Genomic DNA, 19,297 nt, shown 5'->3' on the forward strand with positions numbered 1-19,297 from the left:
CTGTCTGTCTGTCTGTCTGTCTGTCTGTCTGTCTGTCTGTCTGTCTGTCTGTCTGTCTGTCTGTCTGTCTGTCTGTCTGTCTGTCTGTCTGTCTGTCTGTCTGTCTGTCTGTCTGTCTGTCTGTCTGTCTGTCTGTCTGTCTGTCTGTCTGTCTGTCTGTCTGTCTGTCTGTCTGTCTGTCTGTCTGTCTGTCTGTCTGTCTGTCTGTCTGTCTGTCTGTCTGTCTGTCTGTCTGTCTGTCTGTCTGTCTGTCTGTCTGTCTGTCTGTCTGTCTGTCTGTCTGTCTGTCTGTCTGTCTGTCTGTCTGTCTGTCTGTCTGTCTGTCTGTCTGTCTGTCTGTCTGTCTGTCTGTCTGTCTGTCTGTCTGTCTGTCTGTCTGTCTGTCTGTCTGTCTGTCTGTCTGTCTGTCTGTCTGTCTGTCTGTCTGTCTGAACTCCACAGGTCAGCAGGATACTGTACAGCTTCGCCACGGCCTTTAGGCGGTCTGCCAAGAAGACGCTCCTCTCGGGCTTGGCTCCACCCCTGACGCCAGACAGCGACGTCTTCACCTTCACCGTCAGTCTAGAGATCAAGGAGGATGATGGGAAAGGGACCTTTAGGTACGGTGCATCACAGCCATGGCATCTATCTTATCAATCTGTACACTAGGGTCATTGTCCTTAGTCTCTAGGTGTGGTATGGTACATTAGGGTTCTTCATGGACTGGATGGTACATTAGGGTTCTTCATGGACTGGATGGTACATTAGGGTTCATCATGGACTGGATGGTACATTAGGGTTCATCGTGGACTGGATGGTACATTAGGGTTCATCGTGGACTGGATGGTACATTAGGGTTCATCGTGGACTCGATGGTACATTAGGGTTCATCGTGGACTGGATGGTACATTAGGGTTCTTCATGGACTGTATGGTACATTAGGGTTCATCGTGGACTGGATGGTACATTAGGGTTCTTCATGGACTGGATGGTACATTAGGGTTCTTCATGGACTGGATGGTACATTAGGGTTCATCGTGGACTGGATGGTACATTAGGGTTCATCGTGGACTGGATGGTACATTAGGGTTCATCGTGGACTGGATGGTACATTAGGGTTCATCGTGGACTGGATGGTACATTAGGGTTCATCGTGGACTGGATGGTACATTAGGGTTCATCGTGGACTGTATGATAAATGTGGGTTTATGTTAGAACATCGATCTCATCAATCTGTACACTAGAGCTGTCATCATCTATTTGTCGCGTGTTTGGACGTTTATGTATGGTGCAGGAAGCAGGTAACCGAAAGGTCACTGGTTCGAATCCCTTAGGAAACAAGGTGGAAAAGTCCCAGCTCTGGCTGGGCCATTCAAGGACATTCAGAGACTTGTCCCGAAGCCACACCCTCATTGTCTTGGCTGTGTGTTTAGGGTCGTTGTCCTGTTGGAAGGTGAACCTTCGCCCCAGTCTGAGGTCCTGAGCGCTCTGGAGCAGGTTTTCATCAAGGATCTCTCTGTACTTTGCTACGTTCATCTTTCCCTCGATCCTGACTAGTCTCCCAGTCCCTGGTGCTGAAAAACATCCCACAGCATGATGCTGCTGCCACCACCATGCTTCACCGAAGGGATGGTGCCAGGTTTCCTCCAGATGTGACGTTTGGCATTAAGGCTAAAGAGTTCAATCTTGGTTTCATTAGACCAGAGAATCTTTTTTCTCATGGTCAGAGTCCTTTAGGAGCCTTTTGGCAAACTCTAAGCGGGCTGTCATGTGCCTTTTACTGAGGAGTGGCTTCCGTCTGGTCACTCTACCATAAAGGCCTGTTTGGTGGAGTGCTGCAGAGATGGTTGTCCTTCTGGAAGGTTCTCCCATCTCCACAGAGGAACTCTAGAGCTCTGTCAGAGTGACCATCGGGTTCTTGGTCACCTCCCTGACCAAGGCCCTTCTCCCCCGATTGCTCAGTTTGGCCGGGCGGCCAGCTCTAGGAAGAGTCTTGTTGGTTCCAAACTTCTTCCATTTAAGAATGATGGAGGCCACTGTGTTCTTGGGCACCTTCAATGCTGCAGAAATGTTTTGGTACCCTTCCCCAGATCTGTGTCTCGACACAATCCTGTCTCGGAGCTCTACGGACAATTCCTTCGACTTCATGGCTTGGTTTTTGCTCTGACATGCATATAGACAGGTGTGTGCCTTTCCAAATCATGTCCAATCAATTTCATTTCCCACAGATGGACTCCAACCAAGTTGTAGAAACATCTCAAGGATGATCAATGGAAACAGGATGCACCTGAGCTCAATTTCGAGGCATTGCTTTGTCATTATGGGGTATTGTGTGTAGATTGCTGCAGATTTTTTTGTTGTTGCCATGTTACAGTTAAAGCTGTAATGTAACAAAATGTGGAAAAAGTCAAGGGTTCTGAATACTTTCCGAAGGCACTGTACTTACTGTATATTACATTAGAACATTTTAGAACGTCACTGGCCTCATTCTCTCATCTATTTGTTGCTTATTTACAAGGTTCTTTCCCCCTCTCAAACCACACCAGTAACTGAATTATCTCTACTGAAATGTATGGCATTCAATCTCACTCCCTGAGAAAAATATGCCCCTTAAGTGAACAAGGAAATTACAAAAATAGAAGTGTGTTTTTTTTCTTTTGGAGTTCTTTCTTAGAAGTGTAGACATGCTTCCTCTAATTTATCACCCTGAGCAGCAGCCCGGCCGTCTCTGCTCTGATACCCTGGTTTCACAAAGAGGCTTATTCACCAGCGGAGCGACACTGGCCCAGGCCAACACACAGACACATTCTCCTAGGATAGGAATCCATCACTACTGGACCGGAGATCAGACAGCCTGGTTCTGCTCATCAGACAGCCTGGTTCTGCTCATCAGACAGCCTGGTTCTGCTCATCAGACAGCCTGGTTCTGCTCATCAGACTGCCTGGTTCTGCTTATCAGACTGCCTGGTTCTGCTCATCAGACAGGCAGAGACGATAGTCACTGACTGTCACAGGGTGACTCTGGACATGCCCGCGTGGAATGGAAAGGGAGTGCGGATGCTCTTCAGGCAGGCATAGGCCCTATTATTAGTCAGCTCTGGGCTGGGTTGTATTTATTTTTTGGATGAGAGCAGGATCTGGTCTCTAGAACTAATGGCTTCTCCTCCAAGGCTCTGTCTCATTTGCTTAAAAATGTGTCTTGTCCTCATCTCCTCCCTGTCATTGTCTACAGTGTCTTCCTGTCCTCCCCATTGCCTCATCATCTGCACTGATTGGTGGAGTTTGGAGGCTCATCAGTTCTCTCAGATCAGAGTGATGGAGGAGAGGACAGGGGCCGTATGTATCAAGTGTCTCAGATTAGGAATGCTTATCTAGGATTGTGACCTGATCCTGGATCAATACTCCTTCTCTTAAAACATACTGCCCCAGCTTTTTATGGCAATTAAGACATAGCCCTCTAACCCGTCCTTCTCCTCAGGGTCTGATGGGGGTTGTTTCCGATTCCCACCAAACAAGTCACTTCCCTTAGCTCACAAATAGCCAAATACTACACTGGTTGTTTTGAAAACATAAGAATCCCATCGCTTATTTTTAGACGGGCATATTTCCTCCTCATTAAGCCTTGGGTTGCTTGTTTGTGGAATGCTGAGATCTAAGAGCAGCGTTCACACGCTAGCTAGTAATACGCAAGTCATTACCATGCTACGCTCCAGGAATTCCACAACAGACACTACAACTGCAGTATTCAGCAAATATGCAAAGATTGTAAAAAATATTGCTGAGTGTGAAGAGCTGAAATGATCCTTTTTAAGGAACTTGGACTGTCTTACCGTTCAGTCTTCACCCTCTAATATGGTGTTTATTAGCAAAAGTATCGCTTTTGTTAAACGTGTATTTACAGAATTACTCTTAGACCGGGTGACACTGTTTTTATTCTGCAGAGTATCTTAGTGTATTTACGATCTCACATGCTCGTAGCTCCTGTGTGGTGTATCTAACAGCATGTTAGTTTGTGCTGTGGAAATTCTTAGTGATTTGTGTAATATATTTTGGGTGGAGGAGTCAGGCTTTGATCAGGTTGACTCATCTATTTCGGCAGACATTCAAAACATTACGATTCAAAACAGAATGAATGATCAGTGCTCGCGTCATCACGTTAGATCAATGAAATGCATAAACAAATGCAAAGTGGGATATTATCATCATGCGTATGGTATTGTGAATTTCATGTAGCTAAAGACTCTCAGGGCAATGAGGCAAGATCTCTCCCAATCCCAGCCAAAGCATTTTAGAGTAACTTCTCTTTATCTTTCTATTTTTCCAGCGCTGTGGCGAAAGACAAAGACAAGAACAGCTTCAAGCTGCGTCCGGGAATGGACAAGAAGGTCTTCATCTACGTACAGCAGACGTCCAATAAGGAGCTGTCTATAGAGAGGTAACACACACACAACGCAGACATGACCCAGTCCTGCCACCTCGGAGACTTCTCAGTCTGGATGTCTCCCTGGTATTCATAACAGGCCGTAATTCAGTTCTAATTGATAAACAACCGCTGTTTAATGTCTGTCTGTTTCCGAGCTGAAGTGTCCCAGTTCAGCCATGAGAATTAGATGGATGTTTCTGTTCTGAGCCTGCTAATTCTCTATGGTTAATAACGTTGTTTTGAACCACCGTCGTCTCATTTCCATGGCTCTTTGTTATTTTACACTTCCTATACTGGGCCGGAATTGGAGAGCTCTGTTATCCTCTGTTATATGAAGGATATATAGCTAGCTAGCCTGATACTATGTGGGAGATGAATCAGCTGAGGCTTTCCACCTGGTTCCACTCTTATGAGGGGTGTGTGTGTGTGATCTGTGCTTCCGCTCTGTGCGTGTGCTCTTGTGTGTGTTCTGTGTGTGTGTGTGTTCTGTGTGTGTGTTCCAGGTGCTTTGGCCTACTGCTGAGCCCAGGGAAGAACGTGAAGAACAGTGACATGCACCTGCTAGACCTGGAGTCGATGGGGAAGTCCTCCGATGGGAAGTCCTACATCATCACAGGGAGCTGGAATCCCAGCACGCCCCAGTTCCAGGCTGTCAATGAGGAGACACCCAAAGGTACAGCAGGCATCATGCAGTGGTGTCCCTAGCTTGTTATGTAGAGCCAACTTAACATTGGTATTTGTCCTGTCTGTATATGTCCACCATTCTAAGTATAATGACCCCAGATATTTCATAGCCAACCGTGACCGTGGCTGGCTCTCTGGCTGATGTCATCTCGCTACATAGCTATGACCACAGCTACTGTACTGGTCATATCGAGGATATTTGTATTCCAGATAAGTTAATTTACAGGTCCACAACTTTTAAGATTTACATTGATGAGTGTTGGGTTCAAGGACCTGATCACAGATTATTACATTTGTTGTTTTATTTGATTTATTTTTTATTCCAAAATGTTTTTGTTGTACTTTTACCCTTTTTTCTCCCCAATTTCGTGGTATCAGATTGGTAGTTACAGTCTTGTCTCATTGCTGCAACTTCCGTACGGACTCGGGAGAGGCGAAGGTCGAGAGCCGTGTGTCCTCAGAAACACAACCCAGCCAAGCCGCACTGCTTCTTGACACAATGCCTGCTTAACCCGGAAGCCAGCCACACCAGTGTGTCGGAGGAAAAACCGTACATCTGGCGACTGTGTCAGCGTCCACTGCGCCCGGCCCGCCACAGGAGTTGCTAGAGTACGATGGTACAAGGACATCCCCAAACCCTCTCCTAACCCGGACGACGCTGGGCCAATTGTGCGCCGCCCCATGGGTCTCCCGTTCGCGGCCGGCTGCGACAGAGCCTGGACTCTAACCCAGAATCTCTAGTGGTACAGCTAGCACTGTGATGATGTGCCTTAGACCACCACAGATATAAGGGTTTCTTTAAGGGTTATATTAATGGCGATTATGGGTTATGTCAAACAGATACGTTTATCTACATGACGACGGCGGTGGACCTGGTGATCACTGAGGTGGAGGAGCCGGTTCGTTTCCTGCTGGAGACCAGGGTCAGAGTCTGCTCCCCCAACGAGAGGCTCTTCTGGCCATTCAGCAAACGCAGCTACACAGAGACTTTCTACCTGAAACTCAGACAGGTGAGAGCTTCTACCTGAAACTCGAGCTTCTACCTGAAACTCAGACAGGTGAGACAGAGCTTCTAGCTAAAACTCAGACAGATGAGACAGAGCTTCTTGCTGAAACTTGAGACAGGTGAGACGGAGCTTCTAGCTGAAACTCAGACAGGTGAGGGAGCTTCTAGCTGAAACTCAGACAGGTGAGACGGAGCTTCTAGCTGAAACTTGAGACAGGTGAGACAGAACTTCTAGCTGAAACTCAGATAGGTGAGAGAGATTCTAGCTGAAACTCGAGACAGGTGAGACAGCACTTCCAGCTGAAACTCAGACGGGTGAGAGCTTCTAGCTGAAACTCAGACAGATAAGACAGAGCTTCTAGCTGAAACTTGAGACAGGTGAGACAGAGCTTCTAGCTGATACTTGAGACGGGTGAGACAGAGATTCTAGCTGAAACTTGAGACAGAACTTCTAGCTAAAACTCAGACCGGTGAGAGGTTCTAGCTGGAACTCAGACCGGTGAGAGGTTCTAGCTGGAACTCAGACCGGTGAGAGGTTCTAGCTGGAACTCAGACCGGTGAGAGGTTCTAGCTGGAACTCAGACCGGTGAGAGGTTCTAGCTGGAACTCAGACCGGTGAGAGGTTCTAGCTGGAACTCAGACCGGTGAGAGGTTCTAGCTGGAACTCAGACAGGTGAGACAGTTTTAATCACTTAATATCTGACATCATCCTCTATTTATAGACATTGTACCTCACTGAAACCACTACTCCTTTTTCCTGGCTTTTATTGTTGTGCTATTAATAATATATATTTTTATGACACTTAAACATTAGTGGCCGGTTTCCAATGGATAATCTACATCGAACATACCTTTTTAGTGTTCATTTATGTCAACCCAACATGAATTGTGAGAAGGCTCTTTTATATTTTCTTTGACAATGTAACTGCTAGTTAAAGTGGTCACCTATTGTCTTGATCTTGTATGTGACTCCATTTCCCTCCCCCTTCCCAGAGAGGGACAACAACACCATCCAATGCTTTTAGATCCATGACAGGAAGGGTGTATGTGACTCTTTGCCCATGAAACCGGTTACCTATTGTCTGGACCCTGTACATGCCTCCGTTCCCACCTTCCCAGATGGAGCGTAAGAGGAACAAGGACACCCTGTACGAGGTGCTGAGCCTGGAGAGTGAGTTAGAGAGGGAGAGGAAGAAGACCACAGCCAGCCCCAACATCCTGCAGTCTGCCTCCCAAGGATCCATGGTGCCATCGCCCCCCGAGGATGACGAGGAGGAAGGTGACTGACTGAGCTACCATACATGTAAAAATCATGTATCTTTTAGCAGAAAGTCCCATCGAGGCCAGAAGACCTAGTTCCCATTACATTGATATTTTAGTAATTTAGCAGACGCTGTTATCCAGTGGATTCAACAAAGGTTTTGGGCTCCCGAGTGGTGCAATGGTCTGAGGCACTGCATCTCATCACTGGTTCGAATCCAGGCTGTATCACATCCGGCCGTGATTGGGAGTCCCATAGGGCGGCGCACAATTGGCCCAGAGTCATCTGGGTTTGGCCGTGGTAGGCCGTCATTGTAAATATGAATTTGTTCTTAACTGACTTGCCTAGTTAAATAAAGGTGAAATAAAACAAATCATGATAGGGCACATAATGGGCTGGCTAGACAGGAGACAAATTGGGGGGGGAATAGACCTAGCTGTCATACATCAAGACTAGCAAAGTGCAAACTGTACAGGGAGTAGAATAAGGCACAACAGACAGAGACTACCTGCCAATCCCCAAACAGACAGGGAGAGACTACCTGCCAATCCCCAAACAGACAGGGAGAGACTACCAGCCAATCCCCAGACAGACAGGGAGAGACTACCAGCCAATCCCCAGACAGACAGGGAGAGACTACCAGCCAAATCGGAGTATGCAAGCAGAGTTGAGCAGTCAGAAATCCTGCTCATCACTCATGGAGCGATCTCTGCGGTTCACATTACATTGAATTTTTTAAGACCTTACAGTGAAATGCTTACTTACAAGCCCTTAACCAACAGTGCAATTTTTAAGTATGAAAATCGGTATTAGGTAAACAATAGATAAGTAAAGAAATGTAAAAAAAAAAAAAACTGTAAAAAATAACAGTAGTGAAGCTATATACAGGTGGTACCGGTACAGAGTCAATGTGCGGGTGCACCGGTTAGTCGGGCTATTTGAGACTGAGCACTCACACCTGAGCGGCTCCAGTGTTGAGGATCAGCGTGGCAGATGTGTTGTTACCTACCCTTACCACCTCGGGGTGGCCTGTCAGGAAGTCCAGGATCCAGTTGCAGAGGGAGGTGTTTAGTCCCAGGATCCTTAGCTTAGTGATGAGCTTTGAGGGCACTATGGTGTTGAACGCTGAGCTGTAGTCAATGAATAGCATTCTCAGGTAGGTGTTCCTTTTGTCCAGGTGGGAAAGGGCAGTGTGGAGTGCAATAGAGATTGCATCATCTGTGGATCTGTTTGAGCTGTATGCAAATTGGAGTGGGTCTAGGGTTTCAGGGATAATGGTGTTAATGTGAGACATGACCAGCCTTTCAAAATACTTAATAGCTACAGACGTGAGTGCTACGGGTCTGTGGTCATTTAAGCAGGTTACCTAGTATTCTTGGGCACAGGGACTATGGTGGTCTGCTTGAAACATGTTGGTATTACAGACTCAATCAGGTACAGGTTGAAAATGTCAGTGAAGACACCTGCCAGTTGGTCAGCACCTGCCCGGAGCACACGTCCTGGTAATCCGTCTGGCCCCGCAGCCTTGTGTATGTTGACCTGTTTAAAGGTCTTACTCACGTCGGCTACGGAGAATTCCGTTCTGCGTGATCACAGTCGTCCGGAACAGCTGATGCTCTCATGCATGCCTCAGTGTTGCTTGCCTTGAAGCGAGCATGGAAGTGATTAAGCTCATCTGGTAGGCTTGTGTCACTGGGCAGCTCGCGGCTGTGCTTCCCTTTGTAGTCTGTAATAGTTTGCAGGCCCTTCCACATACGATGAGCGTTGGAGCCGGTGTAGTATGATTCAATCTAAGTCCTGTATTGGTGCTTTGCCTGTTTGATGGTTCGTCTGAAGGCGTAGCGGGATTTCTTATAAGCGTCCGGGTTAGAGTCCCACTCCTTGAAAGCAGCAGCTCTAGCCTTTAGCTCAGTGTGGATGTTGCCTGTAATCCATGGTTTCTGGTTGGGGTATGTACGTACAGTCACTGTGGGGACGACGTCATCGATGCACTTATTGATGAAGCCAGTGACTGATGTGGTGTACTCCTCAATGCCATTGGAAGAATCCCGGAACATATTCTAGTCTGTGCTAACAAAACAGTCCTGTAGCTTAGCATCTGCGTCATCTGACCACTTCTTTACTGACCGAGTCACTGGTGCTTCCTGCTGAAAACCGCTCTAGGCTTCCAAGAAAAAAAAACTGCCGCTCTGAATTCCCTCGATTTATTAATATCATAATTTAACCAACACCCATCTATTTTTGTGACTACCTGGATCTACCATTTGGTTTTGAAGTATTGAAACCAAACCATATGATTTGAATATGAAGTATTTTAATAAACATGAGAAGGTGAATGTAAGAAGTGCTCATATTTTAAAATAGGCTACATGTCATATTAAACAGCATATAAACACACTAAATAGGTCAGGAGCCAGACAGGGAGACTAAGAAGAAACTGCAATTAATTATCTAGGCTATATTATTTCAATTATTTCAAGGCTATAGCCTACAAAGAAATACATTGTGAAACATTTGCGAGTGCGACACTAGGCTGGTAGGGACATAGAGCGCTCAGCAATTAAACAACATTTAGTTGTATTAAATCACTTATAATTAAATACAAATTAAATGAAAAATGCCTGATTAGGCTCAGTGTCTGTTTGGGGACAGACACTGAGTGCCTTTGCATTGTTTTTTAGAAACAAGTTTTGCCAGAGTCTGTGGCTTCAGGCTCCTGTGATGGTGCCTGGAGAGCAGGCCAGCAGCAGAGAATATCCTCTACACTGGCAGAGCCACTCCTCAAACAGACGGGGAGAGACTACCACCCAATCCCAAATCAACCAGGTCGTGTTCAGTAGCGCACATCATAGCAAAACGTTTTGAAATAGAAAATAGAAATCTGTATTTTGTTTTAAAGGTTCAGCTGTGTGGATTTTCTGCCTGTCTAATCCTCAGAACTCAACAAGTGCCTAGGGGGTAGGGGAAAAGTACATTACATAGGCTGGGGGAAGAGGCTAGGGATTGAATTGGGATAGAGCTACAGAGACAGGAGTGCAAGAAGGGTTATCATTTACTCCCCCTAGCACTGCTTCAGCAGAAAGTGGCTATTCTGAAGAAAGTTTCACTTGCAATAATTGTCATATGTGGTTGTTTTAGCTACTTTTAAATTGATATTTGCTCTGGATTACACCATATGCTAAATGACAAAAATATAAATGTTGGGTTGGATTATAAAGACGGGCAGGTGGGGAGGGTTGCTCAGACGATCACCTTCCTCCTCGTCATCGTCAAGGGGTAATGGCACCATAGAGCAATGGGAGGGTTTACTTGCAATTATTGTGATATGTGATTGCTTTACCTACTTTGTAACCTTTATTTAACCAGGTAGGCCAGTTGAGAACAAGTTCTCATTTACAACTGCGGCCTGGCCAAGATAAAGCAAAGCAGTGTGACAAAAACAACAACACAGAGTTACACATGGGATAAACAAACTTACAGTCAATAACACTAGAAAAAAGTTTGTGAGGGACATATAAGTCTCCAACTTCAGTGATTTTTGCAATTCGTTCCAGTCACTGGCAGCAGAGAACTGGAAGGAAAGGTGTCTAAAGCAGGTGTTGGCTTTGGGGATGACCAGTGAGATACACCTGCTGGAGCGCGTGCTACGGGTGGGTGTTGCTATGGTGACCAGTGAGCTGAGATATGGTGGAGCTTTACCTAGCAAAGACTTATAGATGACCTTGAGCCAGTGGGTTTGGCGACGAATATGTAGCGAGGGCCAGCCAACGAGAGCATACAGGTCGCAGTGGTGGTAGTATATGGGGCTTTGGTGACAAAACGGATGGCACTGTGATAGACTGCATCCAATTTGCTGAGTAGAGTGTTGGAGGCTATTTTGTAAATGGCATCGCCGAAGCCAAGAATCGATAGGATAGTCAGTTTTACGAGGGTATGTTTGGCAGCATGAGTGAAGGAGGCTTTGTTGCGAAATAGGAAGCCTATTCTAGATTTAATTTTCTAGTGGAGATGCTTAATGAGTCTGGAAGGAGAGCTTACAGTCTAACCAGACACCTAGGTATTTATAGTTGTCCACATATTCTAAGTCAGAACCGTCCAGAGTAGTGATGCTGGTCAGGCGGGCGGGTGCGGGAAGCGATCAGTTGAAGAGCATGCATTTAGTTTTACTAGCATTTAAGAGCAGTTGGAGGCCACGGAAGGAGTGTTGTATGGCATTGAAGCTCGTTTGGAGGTTTGTTAAGACAGTGTCCAAAGAAGGGCCAGATGTGTACAGAATGGTGTCGTCTGCGTAGAGGTGGACCATAGAATCACCCGCAGGAAGAGCGACATCATTGATGTATACAGAGAAAAGAGTCGGGCCGAGAATTGAACCCTGTGGCACTATTCTCTCTCTGCAAGACTGTTTTTGTGTTTATCTGTTTAGTAAGTCACTATACATACAGCATGTGTTTTTACTCTAACCCAGGCTCAGCTGTGTTGATATGACAACCCTTTGTCTCTGCATCCCAAATGGCACCCTATTCCCTACATAGTGCACTACGTTTGACCAGCAGCTGATGGTAGTAGGGTACCACTTGGGACTTACTCTGTTTTCGTCTCTGGAGCAGAGCATAAAGATACATTTATTTTGCAAGATGGACAATAAAGTTGTATTAAATTATATTTTGTCAGACAATGACGAGCCGTTGCTGAGTGGCTCAGGAGACGTGTCAAAAGAGTGTGCTGAGAAGACCCTGGAGACCTGGGGAGACCTGCTGTCCAAATGGTGAGTGACTGACATCTCTGTGGATGTCATACCTTGTCTTCATGCAAATCATAGCACCACCCACTGGGCATCAACTGGTTGAATCCATGTTTCCATGTCATTTCAACATAAAGATTTAAATGTGATGATGTCGAGTCAATGTGAATAACTGATTGGATTTGCAAAAACTCATCAATGTAAAGGAATTTCGGGAATGTTTGTCTTTTCACCCAACTTTTAACCGAAATCTAATGACATGGTTGATTTTTTAAAATTTATTTCACGTTCAATTCCGGTAAGTTGACAACTCAATCAAATGTCAATCCAAAGTAGATGTTGACCTAACGTCTGTGTCTAGTGGGCAGTGTATTTAGCATGTCTCATCCTCATTTCGCTCCACATTCAAAGTGGTGTTAAAGAAAAAAATGTACCATAAACTAACATAGAAGGAGATGATTTGAACTTTATTTCATTGACCTTGTGACCTGCTGTACCCGTCAGGTAAATAATAACCAATAATAATAATAACCAATAACCAATAATGACCAACAGGTAGCAGGCTCTTTCCCAGTGAATACATCTGGACTGAGAAAGTATCTACCAGAGCTGGTGTGTAGTTGGTGTGCCTTACTGTCACGGTAAGATGGCAGTGTAATGGATGGCAGTGTAATGGATGGCAGTGTAATGGATGGCACTGTAATGGATGGCACTGTAATGGATGGCAGTGTAATGGATGGCACTGTAATGGATGGCACTGTAATGGATGGCAGTGTAATGGATGGCACTGTAATGGATGGCACTGTAATGGATGCCAGTGTAATGGATGGCAGTGTAATGGATGGCAGTGTAATGGATGGCAGTGTAATGGATGGCAGTGTAATGGATGGCACTGTAATGGATGGCACTGTAATGGATGGCACTGTAATGGATGGCAGTGTAATGGATGGCAGTGTAATGGATGGCAGTGTAATGGATGGCAGTGTAATGGATGGCAGTGTAATGGATGGCAGTGTAATGGATGGCACTGTAATGGATGGCACTGTAATGGATGGCACTGTAATGGATGGCACTGTAATGGATGGCAGTGTAATGGATGGCAGTGTAATGGATGGCAGTGTAATGGATGGCAGTGTAATGGATGGCAGTGTAATGGATGGCAGTGTAATGGATGGCAGTGTAATGGATGGCACTGTAATGGATGGTCTCCGTTTTGCGAACACACTTTGCTATTTAGTGATTCTTTTGGCATTTATCTTGTGTTCTTTTTATTTTTATGTCTCTTGTTTTTGTTCTGCTTTATGTTATTTTTAATACTACATTGATATTGATTACTACATTGATATTGATTACTGGATTGTTGGGTTCAGAGCTTGCAGGAAAGGCATTTCACTGTACTTGTGCACGTGACATTAAAACTTGCAACGATGTCTGTGGGTCTGTAGAGTGGAGTTCCCTGCCTGGCTGTCCAGGCTGCCCAGAGAAGGATTGATGTGGTGGGCTTTTTAATGTTCCTGTCGATCGGTCAGCAGAGGCATGACATGGTTCCCTATTCAACCAAGATGACGTAGCAGTTCAGACGTCTTTGTCTTCGTCTTGTCATTTCCCGTATATATATCTTTTTTTCCCTTCGTATATATTTTTTTAATATTTTAACCTCAGTTGCAACCCGCCTCACCCAATGTGGTATGGATCTGCTATTTTCTATACTTTAGAACCGGAACCCCCAACAGAAGCTAGCCAGCTAACTAGCTACTAGCTAATAGTCAGTTAGCCACGGCTAGCGGTCATCAACTAACCTTAGCCTGGTCAACTCCTGCGAGTCTGCACAGTGCCTTTCAACCCAGAGCTTACCGGACTGCTCTTTCTCCATCTCTGGTTCCCTACCACAAGCTCTGAACCTTTTCACCTGAATCATTGCAGCTAGCTAGCTGCTATCCGAGTGGCTACCCCCCTGGCTAACGTCTCTGTCCCAAAGCAAGCACCAGTGAACCTGGAACTAGCCTCGTGCTAGGCCCAGCCCCCGGCTAGCTTAAGAGGTCCATCAGCCACTCCTTGGGCTATAATACATATTTAGCCAATTGGCCTGGACCCCTTTTACTGCCGACATGGAGCCCCGCCGATTCCACCACAGCTGGTCTACCGCCGTAATCCGCCCGAGGGGTGTCAACAGGCTACTCCATCGCGACGTCCCCTGAAGGCCCATCCGCTAGCCTGCTAGCCGTCTAGAGCATATCGGACTGCTAGCTGAAGAGGACCATCAGCCAATTTATTGGGCTACAATACCTATTTTTGCCAATTGGCCTGGACCCTTTTACTGCCTACGCGGAGCCCTGTCAATCCAACACGACTGGTCTGCCGACATAACCGTCCGAGGGAGCTACAACAGACTTTCCCTAATGTCAATAGTCTTGTCCATTGCTGTTTTGGTTAGTGATTATTGTCTTATTTCACTGTAGCGACTCTAGCCCTGTTCAATATGCCTTAGCTAGCCCTTTTGTTTCACCTCCCACACATGCGGTGACCTCACCTGGTCTAAATTATGTCTCCAGAGACACAACCTCTCTCACCACGCAATGCCTCGGTTTACCTCCACTGTATTGACATCCTACCATAACCTTGTCTTTACATTATGCCTTGAATCTATTCTTCCGCACCCAGAAACCTGTTCCTTTTACTCTCTGTTCCGAACGCACTAGACGACCAGTCCTTATAGCCTTTAGCCGTACCCTTATCCTACTCCTCCTCTGGTGATGTAGAGGTTATTCCAGGCCCTGCAGTGCCTAGCTGCACACCCATTCTCCAGGTGCTCTCATTTGTTGATTTCTGTAACCGTAAAAGCCTTGGTTTCATGCATGTCAACATTAGAAGCCTCCTCCCTAAGTTTGTTTTACTCACTGCTTCAGCACACTCTGCCAACCCGGATGTCCTAGCCGTGTCTGAATCCTGGCTTAGGAAGGCCACCAAAAATCCTGAAATTTCCATCCCTAACTATAACACTTTCCGACAAGATAGAACTCCCAAAGGCGGCGGAGTTGCAATCTACTTCAGAGATAGCCTGCAGAATTCTGTCATACTATCCAGGTTTGTGCCCAAACAATTTGAGCTTCTACTTCTAAAAATCCACCTTTCCAGAAACAAGTCTCTCACCATTGCCGCATATTACAGACCACCTTCTGCCCCCAGCTGTGCCCTGGACACCATATGTGAATTGATTGCCCCCCATCTATCTTCAGAGCTCGTACTGTTAGGTGACCTAAACTGGGACATGCTTAACACCCCGGCCATCCTACAATCTAAGTTTGATGCCCTCAATCTCACACAAATTATCAATGAACCTACCAGGTATAACCCCAAATCTGTAAACATGGGCACCCTCATAGATATATCATCCTGACCAACCTGCCCTCTAAATACACCTCTGCTGTCTTCAACCAGGATCTCAGCGATCATTGCCTGCTTCCGTAATGGATCTGCGGTCAAATGACCACCCCTCATCACTGTGAAACGCTCCCTAAAACACTTCAGCGAGCAGGCCTTTCTAATCGACCTGGCCCGGGTATCCTGGAAGGATATTGACCTCATTCCGTCAGTAGAGGATGCCTGGTTATTCTTTAAAAGTGCTTTCCCCACCATCTTAAATAAGCATGCCCCATTCAAAAAATGTAGAACCAGGAACAGATACAGCACTTGGTTCACTCCAGACCTGACTGCCCTTGACCAGCACAAAAACATCCTGTGGCGTACTTTATTAGCATCGAATAGCCCCTGCGATATGCAACTTTTCAGGGAAGTTAGTAACCAATATACACAGGCAGTTAGGAAAGCAAAGGCTAGCTTTTTCAAACAGAAATTTGCATCCTGTAGCACAAACTCCCAAAAGTTCTGAGACACTGTAAAGTCCATGGAGAATAAGAGTACCTCCTCCCAGCTGCCCACTGCACTGAGGCTAGGAAACACTGTCACCACTGATAAATCCACGATAATTGAGAATTTCAATAAGCATTTTACTACGGCTGGCCATGCTTTCCACCTGGCTACCCCTAACCCGGTCAACAGCCCTGCACCAACCACAGCAACTTGCCCAAGCCTCCCCCATTTCTCCTTCACCCAAATCCAGATAGCTGATGTCCTGAAAGAGTTGCAAAATCTGGACCCCTACAAATCAGCTGGGCAAGACAACCTGGACCCTCTCTTTCTAAAATTATCCGCTGTAATTGTTGCAAACTCTATTACTAACCTGTTCAACCTCTCTTTCGTGTCGTCTGAGATCCCCAAAGATTGGAAAGCTGCCGCGGTCATCCCCCTCTTCAAAGGGGGAGACACTCTAGACCCAAACTGTTACAGACCTATATCTATTCTACCCTGCCTTTCTAAGGTCTCTGAAAGCCAAGTTAAAAAACAAATTACCGACCATTTCGATTCCCACCGTACCTTCTCCGCTATGCAATCTGGTTTCCGAGCTGGTCATGGGTGCACCTGAGCCATGCTCAAGGTCCTAAACAATATCATAACCGCCATCGATAAAAGACAATACTGTGCAGTCATATTCATCGACCTGGCCAAAGCTTTCGACTCTGTCAATTACCACATTCTTATCGGCAGACTCAACAGCCTTGGTTTCTCAAACGACTGCCTCGCCGGGTTCACCAACTACTTCTCAGACAGAGTTCAGTGTGTCAAATCGGAGGGCCTGTTGTCCGGACCTCTGGCAGTCTCTATGGGGGTGCCACAGGGTTCAATTCTCGGCCCGACTCTTTTCTCTGTATACATCAATGATGTCGCTCTTGCTGCTGGTGATTCTCTGATCCACCTCTACGCAGACGACACCATTCTGTATACTTCTGGCCCTTCTTTGGACACTGTGTTAACTAACCTCCAGATGAGCTTCAATGCCATACATCTCTCCTTCCGTGGCCTCCAACTGCTCTTAAATGCTAGTAAAACTAAATGTATGCTCTTCAACTGATCGCTGCCCACACCTGCCCGCCCGTCCAGCATCACTACTCTGGACGGTTCTGACTTAGAATATGTGGACAATTACAAATACCTAGGTGTCTGGTTAGACTGTAAACTCTCCTTCCAGGCTCACATTAAGCATCTCCAATCCAAAATTAAATCTAGAATAGGCTTCCTATTTTGTAACAAAGCCTCCTTCACTCAGTCTGCCAAACATACCCTCGTAAAACTGACTATCCTACCGATCCTTGTCTTCGGCGATGTCATTTACAAAGTAGCCTCCAACACTCTACCCAGCAAATTGGATGCAGTCTATCACAGTGCCATCCGTTTTGTCACCAAAGCCCCATATACTACCTACCACTGCGACCTGTATGTTCTCGTTGGCTGGTCCTCGCTTCGTATTCGTCGCCAAACCCACTGGCTCCAGGTCATCTATAAGTCTTTGCTAGGTAAAGCTCCACCATATCTCAGCTCACTGGTCTCTATAGCAGCAATCACCCGTAGCACATGCTCCAGCCGGTATATTTCACTGGTCAACCCCAAAGCCAATTCCTCCTTTGGCCACCTTTCCTTCCAGTTCTCTGCTGCAATTGACTGGAACAAATTGCAAAAATCACTGAAGCTGGAGACTCATATCTCCCTCACTAACTTTAAGCATCAGCTGTCAGAGCAGCTCACAGATCACTGCATCTGTACATAGCTCATCTGTAAATAGCCCATCCAACTACTTTATCCCCGTATTGTTATTTATTTATTCATTTTTTGCTCTTTTACATCCCAGTATCTCTACTTGCACATTCATCTTCTGCACGTCTATCACTCCAGTGTTTAATTGCTAAATTGTAATTGCTTCGCCACTACGGTCTATTTATTGCCTTACCTCCCTAATCATACCTCATTTGCACACACTGTATATAGATTTTTTTTCCTATTGTGTTATTGACTGTATGTTTGTTTATTCCATGTGTAACTCTGCGTTGTTTTTGTCGAACTGCTTTGCTTTATCTTGGCCAGGTCGCAGTTGTATATGAGAACTTGTTCTCAACTGGCCTACCTGGTGAAATAAAAAATGAATGGTGGGAGGCATGTCAGGGAGAGGGATGACGGGACTTCCTGCTGAGCAGCACAGTGATAGAGTGGCCCTCTAGCAGAGTTGGAGTCTTTCACAATGTACCAGGGTCAGATTCTTCTTCATGCTGGTTCTTTGACTGAACATTTTAGTGGGAAATGTACATTTATCTATCCATATTTTGTACCCGCTAGTTAACTGTTTATCTATCATTAGCATTTATTCATGTTTTCGTTATGTCCCCAAAAACGTTCTACCGACACTCGCGAATAAGGCCATACAAAGTTGATTTACTTTTTTGAACGGTTCATATTATTCATTTAAACTATTATTTTTGACGAAACTAAAGATTCACTTCGCCATTGTATGATTTAGGATTCGGTTCAATCGCAGTGAATCGAATCAGGTGAATCAAAATAATAATTTGTGAATCGAGAGCAGTAATTTTAAGGAAAAATATTTGATGTAGCCTTTCTTTTGGATTATAATGTGGCTTCAACACATGTTTTGTAGATATTTCCAGTTGATTTGGGAAACTCAATACATGCTAGTCAGACTGCAAAGTAAACACTTCTTCTAACGTAGCTATCTAAGATAAATATGACTAAACCCAAAAAGGTACATTTCCTGAAGAAATGTTTTGAGCTTTGATATATTAAATTAGCTAATTATTTCAAAATCATAAAACTTATTTGGTTGTAATGTTGCAATGTTATACGTCAAGGGTGGTCAACCATCCTCCAGGAGAGCCAATGGGTGGTCAACCATCCTCCAGGAGAGCCAATGGGTGGTCAACCATCCTCCAGGAGAGCTAATGGGTGGTCAACAATCCTCCAGGAGAGCCAATGGGTGGTCAACCATCCTCCAGGAGAGCTAATGGGTGGTCAACCATCCTCCAGGAGAGCCAATGGGTGGTCAACCATCCTCCAGGAGAGCCAATGGGTGGTCAACAATCCTCTAGGAGAGCCAATGGGTGGTCAACCATCCTCCAGGAGAGCTAATGGGTGGTCAACCATCCTCCAGGAGAGCCAATGGGTGGTCAACCATCCTCCAGGAGAGCTAATGGGTGGTCAACTATCCTCCAGGAGAGCCAATGGGTGGTCAACCATCCTCCAGGAGAGCCAATGGGTGGTCAACCATCCTCCAGGAGAGCCAATGGGTGGTCAACCATC

General features: G+C 45.7%; 1 protein-coding gene across 6 annotated transcripts in view; it reads left to right on the plus strand.

The window, feature by feature from the left end:
* LOC106568376 (rab GTPase-activating protein 1) overlaps positions 1 to 19,297 on the plus strand; it is a 260,939-nt gene that overhangs the window by 64,414 nt on the left and 177,228 nt on the right. For 3 of the 6 annotated variants that reach the window (XM_045692525.2, XM_045692524.2, XM_045692526.2), the window contains 6 exons: positions 442 to 599; positions 4,304 to 4,414; positions 4,906 to 5,075; positions 5,927 to 6,096; positions 7,212 to 7,371; positions 12,025 to 12,118. In XM_045692525.2, the coding sequence (XP_045548481.2) occupies positions 442 to 599; positions 4,304 to 4,414; positions 4,906 to 5,075; positions 5,927 to 6,096; positions 7,212 to 7,371; positions 12,025 to 12,118 (863 nt within the window). Of the gene's footprint in view, positions 1 to 441; positions 600 to 4,303; positions 4,415 to 4,905; positions 5,076 to 5,926; positions 6,097 to 6,129; positions 6,145 to 6,266; positions 6,276 to 7,206; positions 7,372 to 12,024; positions 12,119 to 12,649; positions 12,736 to 19,297 lie in introns of those variants that run through there. The other 3 variants (XM_045692528.2, XM_082960532.1, XM_045692532.2) reach the window with 3 other exon arrangements.

Source organism: Salmo salar, chromosome 13, assembly GCF_965601325.2.
Source record: "Salmo salar chromosome 13, fSalSal1, whole genome shotgun sequence".
Lineage (NCBI taxonomy): Eukaryota > Metazoa > Chordata > Actinopteri > Salmoniformes > Salmonidae > Salmo > Salmo salar.